The sequence below is a fragment of the Quercus robur genome, chromosome 7 (assembly GCF_932294415.1).
Source record: "Quercus robur chromosome 7, dhQueRobu3.1, whole genome shotgun sequence".
In the NCBI taxonomy this organism is placed as follows: Eukaryota; Viridiplantae; Streptophyta; class Magnoliopsida; order Fagales; family Fagaceae; genus Quercus; species Quercus robur.
The window spans coordinates 49853206-49862354 of NC_065540.1; the positions used below are offsets into that span (position 1 = coordinate 49853206).

Genomic DNA, 9149 nt, shown 5'->3' on the forward strand with positions numbered 1-9149 from the left:
AAGGGATTTGGATGCCTCAAATCTTGATGGATTTGGATCAAATCCAAATCCATCTCTTTTTAAAATATATAAACAAAGGATAAGGATTTGGATTTGGGCCCTCAAATCCAAATCCAAAGGATCCAAATAGGATGTCAACAAATAGATTTAGTGATTTACCCAAGAACATCAGCGATGAAGTTGAGAAAGAAGAGACGGCAAAAGAAAATAACCTGCCTCATATCAAATGCGATGCTAGAGAGAAGAAGAACCGTATGTTTTTCTTCTATTTTTGATTTTATATGTTAATCCGACTAACCTGTAACTAATATTCAATTAAAATTATACAAACGGCTAAGATTAAAACAAGTAAATTTAATGGCTGAAATTCACGTGAGTACCGTAATCCCTATAAAAAAGAGGGGTACAGGAGAATGACCCTTTGTCTAATCATTATCTATTTACGTAATTCCTAATAACAAAAATACCATTTTAAATGGTAAAAAAGCTTATGACATTCCATCCTCAGTTATACCCTTGTCCTCAAGGGTAACTTTTGGAAGCCTCTCTCTCTCTCTCTCTCTCTTAACAATCTTCAAGTCTGTCTTCTCTTTATTGACTAACTTATGTTTCTCCTCCAAAATGATAACAAGCTAAAGAAAGTATTTCCTTTTCTCAAATATATTTGAAATTGTTATGAGCACAGATTTTTCTTTTTGTTAACTGCTTCAAGGAAAACAAGGCCTTCAAGTTTGATGATGAAATGTACTATTTGGAGGGAATTCATACTTCCAATGCAAAACTTCTCCCAATAAATGTATTTTTCAGCATGTTTTCTTCTTCATCATCAAGCCATAGAAAATAGATGGCTTCACAAGAAAATTATAACATTCAAATTCGATAGAAACCCAATCTTTATTTATTATGAGTACATAAAATTTATTGCTTATTGGCGTCACAGTGGGTTTTTTTTTTTTTTTTTTTTTTTTTTTTTTTTTTAAATGATGGCAGCTTGAAATAGACGGCAGTTCTCTCTCAAGAACAAAGAAAAAAGACGGCAGTTCTCTCTCAAGTCACTCAACCAAGTCACTAGTCTCAACTCTCAACTCTCTCTCTCTCTCTCTCTCTCTCAAACCGAAATAATTTTTTTAAGACAATTATTTTGTCAATTTGGGGTAAAATGTCTGATGATTGTTTGTTGTTTGGGCTGGGTTATTAAAATTGTTGATGATTGTTGATGGGTTGATGATTTTGGGCAAAAGGGTTTTTTTGTCAAGCTCAGGGTCAGGGGTGACGGACACACGTGTGAAAATGTTCCATATAAGTTTATCAGGATACTCAAAAAGGGCCTCGACGAAAGCAGTGGAGGTGGGTTTGCAATTTGCTAAAGATCTTAGTGTACAAGATTTTATTCTTGAAGGCGACTCCCTTTTGGTAATCAATGCTCTGAAGGATCTCTCTTCGCCACCATCTTCTGTGGCTGCTATTATTTCTAGCTCTTTGTCTGTTTCTCAAGAGTTTAGACAGGTTGTTTTTTCACATATCCGTAGGCAAGGCAATAGGCCAGCCCATTTATTAGCTAAATATGCCTCTGGTATAAATGATTTTTCAGTTTGGTTAGAGGAGGAACCGTGTTTCCTTAATCTAGCTCTGATTAAAGATGTAACCTTTTCTTCTTTGGTTTATTAAAGTCTTTAGTATTTCCCATCAAAAAAAAAAAAAAAAAAGGGCCTCGAATACAAATTTTGCTTGGTGCATTGAACTTATAACTGGCATTGACTCCAGCTATTTGAAGTGATCCCAGGAAAAAAAAAAATGGGATTCTATAGTATCAAATTTCAAAGGTCTTTCTAAATAGGTGAAAGGTCTTTCAAAAGAAAAAGAAAAAAATGATCACGGCAAATATTTCCTTTGACTTATTTCTGCTATCAAGGCAATTATTTCATCTTTCTTAAAAAAAAAGCAATTATTTCGTTTGATTAAAAAATCATTATAAATTGAGAAATACGATGTTCATAATATTTTTATAACAAACATCCAATAACCTTACATTTTGTTATGAAAGTAATGTTTCTCTTATAAATTTGACAATTGTAAAGGTATAAAAAAAAAATGTTATGTCTATCATTTTTTTTTTTTTTTTGATGGGAAATACTCAATACTTTTATTCAACACGTTGTAAAGCAACTACATCATTCGCACACGCATGTGCCACTTGACTGGGACATTCTTCCAGCCATAGAACCGAGTTCTCCACAGTTTGAGCATGTTGAGCAAGCAAATGGGCAGGGACATTTTCCTGCCTTTTAATATGTAAAAAATCAAATGTTCTGAAGCTCTGGACTTTCCACAGCACACCATGGATGATATTCTGAACCGATGCCGCTGTCTCTGCAACACCATGGGACTACGTTGAAGACTAGCAAAGAATCGCCTTCAAACACTACATTCCTGAGCCCCACCTCCTCGGCAAATTGAACCCCTGCCTCTAGGGCCTTCGCCTCAATCTTCAAAGCACCTAGAGGTAAGTCTAGCTTTCTGCTACAGGCCGCTATCACGTTCCCTTCCTCGTCTCGCACAATCACTCCAATGCCGGACTGTTTTGTTTTCGAGAAGAGCGCGCCATCCACGTTAACCTTGAACCAGCCCGGTGGTGGTGGCTTCCAAGTTGTTGTGTGGTCTGAGCTAATCCGGTTCGGTGTTTCATTGGCAATTTGGAACTCCTTCAATGATTTCAGCGAGCTTCGCATGACCCACAGACCTGTTCACCTCTGACCTCCATGCTGAACCTCATTCCTACTCTTCCAAATTCCCCAGCAAATCGTTACCCACTTCTCTAACACCCCTGGCTGTGCTTCCCAACAATTCTGAAACCTGCTAAATGTGTCCACAGAGCTCCATGACTCTCGTATAATGAAGGGCAAGGAGAGTTTACTAGCGTTCCACACCTCTGTTCCTCGGCTACAAAAACAGAGCATGTGCATAATTGTTTCAACATGCTTTCCACAGGCTTCACATAAATTGTTGACCGTGATTTTCCTTCTAAAGAGAGAGTCTTTAGTGGCCAAAGTATCATTGCAGGCCTTCTAAGCAAAATGCTTGATTTTATTTGGAAGGTTCATACTCCACACCCCACGCCACACGCTCTGTAATTTCATCGGGTCTGAGCAGCTAGCATTATTATCTTCTGCCATTATTTCCTGAGCAAGCTTGTAAGCGCTTCTCACTGTAAATCTGCCTTTCTTATCTTCAGCCCATACTAGCAGTGACGGACCTACACTGGGGCAGAGGGGGGCCATTGCCCCCCCCCCCCCCCCAAAATTAAAAAAAAAAAAAAAAAAATTAGTATAAAAAAATTAAGATTTGCCCTAATACATATACATACATATATATATATATATATCTCCCCTCTTCTCAAATATTTAGATATTGACCTACAAGAAAATAAATAAATAAATAAAATTCATGCCCCTTTAACTACAAAAAAAAAAAAAAAAAAAAAAGACTAAACAAAAATCACGCACAAAATAAGAAACACTTATTTTGTATGTTATACTTTGTTGATGTGTTTTCTAATATGAAATGTTTAAGAAATACTAATTTTGTATGTAGTATTTTGTTGAATATAAAATAGATGTTAGTTTTTATTTTCATAAGAAAAATTTTGTTTTTAAGCTTTGGCCCCCCTCAGGTATGAATCCTAGTTCCGTCCCTGCATACTAGTCTATCTTTCGTAACCAAGTTACTGAGGGGGTAGTTAGGATCGCCTCCACATCCTGGAGTAAAAAAAAGACTCTTCACTAGCACTATGTCCCACTCCCTATCTCCTTCTTTCATCAAGTCCCTAAGGACCCTAACCAGTTTAACCCGAATCCCAGGATTTTCTCCTATAATATTTTTACCACAAATTATAAGTAACATATTGTTACAAATTGTTATTAGTAGACAAATAGTAATTTTAGTAGTATGTCTCTAATTATGACCAATAACAACATAATATCTATGATTTGTTATAAAAATATAATAAAAATATTATGAACGTAACACTTCTCAAGAAACTAGACTAGTCGGTATAGTTTTTAGCTTTACTTCTTAAAATTTTTTTTTTTTTGTTTGGTAAAGCTCTTTAATTTATAATCCCAAGTCACGGATTTGTCATAACTATGACTCTATGAGAAGATCACAAATATATGAGATCAAATATGATTAGTGGCAGAGCTAGAAAGTTTGTTCAGGGCCAAGCTCAATATATTAAAAATAAATCCAAAAAATAACCTTTTAACAAATGCAATTTTCTTACATATATCAAATTATATATATAATATTAATAAATACTAAAAGATTTTTAACTCCGAATTAGCATGAGATCAACATTTAATATTTCTTCTAAAAGGATAAAATTTAAAATCTCTAATTTTTTAAATTAAAAATTAAAAAAATAAAGTTTATTAAAAAAAATTTACTTATATATTTCTAAGATATATTATCATGGTATAAGATTAATTATTATAGGAAAAAAAAATAGTGTATTAAAAATATACAAAATTTTCCATTTTTATCAAATACATTTTGAATTAACGAGTTATTAATATTGCAAGAGAAATTAGAGGAAACAAAAATGAAGCACTGATTATCCAAATAAATGAGTTACACGTTTTTAGTAAAAATCTAGGGGGCTATAATTTAAATTTATATCTAAAGATATTTTTTTTTACCAAAAATATAAGAGGAATGAAAGATTTTTGAAAAGTCAAGCTCCCATAGCATAATCACCAAGAAGTAACCATATTTGCTTGACATTTAATGCTAGTTTTGATTCATAATATCAATTATAATGGTCTTTCTAAATAGGAAAATATATAGCTTTTAAAGTAAAAGATCAAGGCAATTAAATTGTTTGATTCAAAAATCACTATAAATTAGGCAAGGTCCTGTAACGTTACATTCATAAAAAAGTAGAGAAACTAATTTCATCAAAAAAGTTTTTAGTAATGGCTACTTTCATCAAATTTCTTTGTGTACTTTTCGTTCTCAGTTTCGTTGGCAAAGGTAAAGGATTCTATCAATGCAAACAATCCTGAAAGCCATTTCTTTTATTTAAACAAAAAGATGATATTATATGAAAAGGAACATTTTGTTTTATAATATGAAGGCATATGAACGATTCTTGTATTTTGAATGTTTTTGGATGTAAGGATTGGCCATGCTATCTAATGCATCGCAATCTTACTACCATATATAATATTCACGTTTTCTAGATATGATTTTAAAAAAATTTATTACGTTTATTTTATTAATGTCCATGTTCTTGTTGTTCATGCTTTTGAATTAGATTTAGTATTTCTAATTTGTTTATGTTTCTTTAATTGTAGGAAATTGTGAATGCACCCTAAGCCAAGTAACCATCAAACAATCTAAAACTGGAGAAGTAGTGCAACAAAAGCCAGTGTGGAGTGTGACAATCAACAATGGCTGCCCATGTTCCCAATCAGATTTGAAATTGTCCTGCAATGGTTTTCAGACAGTGAAACCTGTTGACCCTTCGGTATTGTCTAAGTCAGGCAATGAATGTCTAGTTAACAATGGTGTCCCAGTTGCACCATCTTCTTCACTTAGCTTCACCTATGCTTGGGACACTTCATTTTCATTCCAGCCACTTTCTTCTCAAATCAATTGTTCTTAAGGAGGTTTCCCACAGTGCCTGATGTTTTTGGTAGACTCATTTAAATTAGATGATTTTTCATCTAAATGAGAGCTTTATTGTTGTACTCGATTTCAATTATGTTGTCTACGTTAATAATAATATCATGGGCAGCATAAAATTTTGATTTTCATACCTTCATCTGAATTGCAGCATGTCGTCCATGCTCATTTATATAGCATTGCCTCTCCTTTAAATTTTTGTGTTGTAGCGAATGCTTTTGCTATTTGAATATCACTTGAATTTCAATACAATACTTTTTTCAACAAATAAAATGAATATTTTCTATAAAAAAAATAAGTAACTCGTCTCTTTTACCCAATATTTCAAAGAGGTTCAAAATTCAATACTAACTATATATATATATATATATATATATATATGAGAAATGCTAACCAGTGCCTTTAGGGCACTGGTTAATAATCTATTTAAAAAAAGTTTTTATGAGAAATGAAAATTAAGTAATTAATATTTTGACAGCTTTTTCCATTTTCCATAAAAGTGGTATCAAAACTTTCCTAAAATGGATTATTAATAAGTGCCCTAAGGGCACTCGTTAACCTAACCATATATATATATATATATGATATGTGTGTCGATTTCAAGTTTCACATGGTGTAACCATATTTGCAAGAGCAATTAAAGGAAACAAAAATGAAGCATTAATTATCTAAATAAATGAGTTACACGTTTTTAGTAAAAATCTAGGGGGCTATCATTTAAATTTATATCTAAAGATTTTTTTTTTTACCAAAAATATAAGAGGAATGAGAGATTTTTGAAAAGTCAAGCTCCCATAGCATAATCACCAAGAAGTAACCATATTTGCTTAACATTTAATGCTAGTTTTTATTCATAATCTTAATTCTATTGGTCTTTCTAAATAGGAAAATATATAGCTTTTAAAGTAAAAGATCAAGGCAATCAATTTGTTTTATTCTGAAATCACTATAAATTAGACAAGGTCCTGTAACATTACATTCAGAAAAAAGCGGAGAAACTAATTTCATCAGAAAAGTTTTTAGCAATGGCTACTTTCATCAAATTTCTTTGTGTACTTTTCGTCCTCAGTCTCGTTGGCAAAGGTAAAAATTTCTATCAATGCGCACAATCCTGAAAGGCATTTCTTTCGTTTAAACAAAAGATGATATTATATGAAAATGATGTTGTTGGGTATTATCAGACTTAAGATGATATTATCAGACTTAAGGATGATATTGGGTATGTTGGCTGAAATTTGGATCAGGTGTCTCTCTCTTTCCCAACCTCAATTCTTTTAGAGATAAAGGCAACTCCCCTCCCATTCTCTTGCCAAGGAGATGATAGACTAACATGGCACTTATCTTCAAATGGTGAATTTAAACTGAAAGAAGCATACAAGCTGGCTTTAGATAAGGAGGAGAATCTGAACAGAACTCTTTTTCCAGGTACTGGGTGTGGAAGATTTTATCTCTCCCTAAAGTAAAGCATTTCCTTTGGCAATGCTGCTACTCTAGCATAGCTGTGAGAGCAATTCTTAATGAGAGGGGGCTGGGAATCTCTCCGGTCTGCCCAGTTTGCAATGCCGATCCTGAGACCATTGTCCATGCTCTTCATGACAGCCCAAAATCTAGATGTTTTTGGAATTCCCTTCTGCCTCCTATGCCTCCGAATCTCTTCTTTGGTATGCCATTAGTGGAATGGTTGAAAATCAATTGCAGAAGCTCTCGGATTAGCGCCATATCTAAAATGAGTGGGGAACGATTTTTCCTATGGCTGTATGGATTCTTTGGCTGCACAGAAATAGTATTGTCTTTGGTAGAACAGGTCCGCAACGTAATCTTTTAGACCAAACCTTGGCTAGAATAGCTGAGGTAGCTTATTTGGTCAACAATGGAAGCAAAAACACTAGTCGAAATAAAATCCAGGTGAGGTGGCTGCATCCTCTAAGTAATTGGTTCAAATTAAATTCAGATGGTTCATCTAGGGGCAATCCAGGTTTGGCTAGCAGTAGAGGTCTCATTCATAATGAGTACCTCCACCCTTCACCTCCCCCTTGCGCACATATCTAACCCAATATCTGAGACAATTCATATTGGCCCATTAATCACTACAATCAAAAAGAATAAAATAGTCTTTCTCTTTTTCAATGTGAGATTAAACATTTTCACAACTCCTCCTCTTCAATATTCACTCCCACATCTTTACATTTACGTTGTAACAATTATTCATTTTAATTATTTAATATTAAAATGCTCCAACATTAGTTTGTTAATGAAATTTCCTATTTACCAAAAACATTTTGTTTTACAATATGGAAGGCATATGAACAATTCTTGTATTTTGAATGTTTTTGCACGGAAGGATTGGCCATCCTATCTAATGCATCGCAATCTTACTACCATATATGATATTCACATCTTTTAGATATGTTTTTTAAAGATTTTTATTATGTTTATTTTATTAATTATGATATCTTTAGCTCTTGTTTGGGAGGTGAGAATGGAATGGGATGAAATGGAAAGGAACGAAAAGAATAATTTTAGAATATTCTTCATTTCCTTTGTTTAGGAGTTTTAATGGAGGGAATGAAAAGTTCATAAATGGGAGAAAATGGAATAGGTAGAATGGAACACTCATTCCTATCTATTCTCTTAAAACCTCAAATTTTGATTCTCCCCAAATTGGGAGGAATGGGAGAGAATATAATTAGATTTAATAAATTTTTTACTAAACCTCCCAAAATACCCTATATGCCTTTTATTTTAAAATGGATGTTTAATAGTAATATTTTTATAAAATTATTCCATTCCATTCCCTTTATATTATTTCAAAACAAGATTTCTTACATTTCATTCATTTTCATTCATTTCTATTCTTTTATTTTAAAACTTCTACTCAAGATTATTTAATTCCATTTCATTTCATTCATTTCCCTGGCTTAAATACATTTCATTCCATTTCATTTCGTTCTGTGATGAACTCCCAAATGAAGCCTTAGAGTCAGGACCATTGTCAGTTTTAGTGTTCATGTTCATGTTCATGTTATTCATGCTTCTGAATTTGATTTAGTATTTCTAATTTGTTTATGTTTCTTTAATTGTAGGAAATGGTCAATGCACTCTAAGCCAAGTAACCATCAAATAATCTAAAACTGGAGAAGTAGTACAACAAAAGCTAGTGTGGAGTGTGACAATCAACAATGGCTGCCCTCGTTCCCAATCAGATTTGAAATTGTCCTGCAATGGGTTTCGAACTGTGAAACCGGTTGATCCTTCGGTCTTGTCTCAGTCCGGCAATGAATGCCTTGTTAACAATGGTGTGCCAATTCAACCATCTTCTTCAGTTAGCTTCACCTATGCTTGGGACACTTCATTTTCGTTCTAGCCACTTTCTTTCCAAATCAACTGTTCTTAAGGAGGTTTCTCAAGGTGCCTGATGTTTTTGGTAGATTCATTTAAATTAGATGATTTTTCATCTAAATAAGAGA

General features: G+C 33.3%; 1 protein-coding gene across 1 annotated transcript; it reads right to left on the minus strand.

Moving 5' to 3' along the window:
• Positions 1–2300: 2300 nt before the first annotated feature.
• LOC126691557 (uncharacterized) lies at positions 2301–2729 on the minus strand. The gene has a single exon (XM_050386577.1). The coding sequence runs from the start codon at positions 2727–2729 to the stop codon at positions 2301–2303; it is 429 nt and encodes a 142-aa protein (XP_050242534.1).
• Positions 2730–9149: the final 6420 nt, after the last annotated feature.

What these genes read in the sequence shown, in the direction of transcription:
- LOC126691557 (XM_050386577.1), bottom strand. Translation starts at nt 2,729, where the DNA reads ATGCGAAGCTCGCTGAAATCATTGAAGGAGTTCCAAATTGCCAATGAA.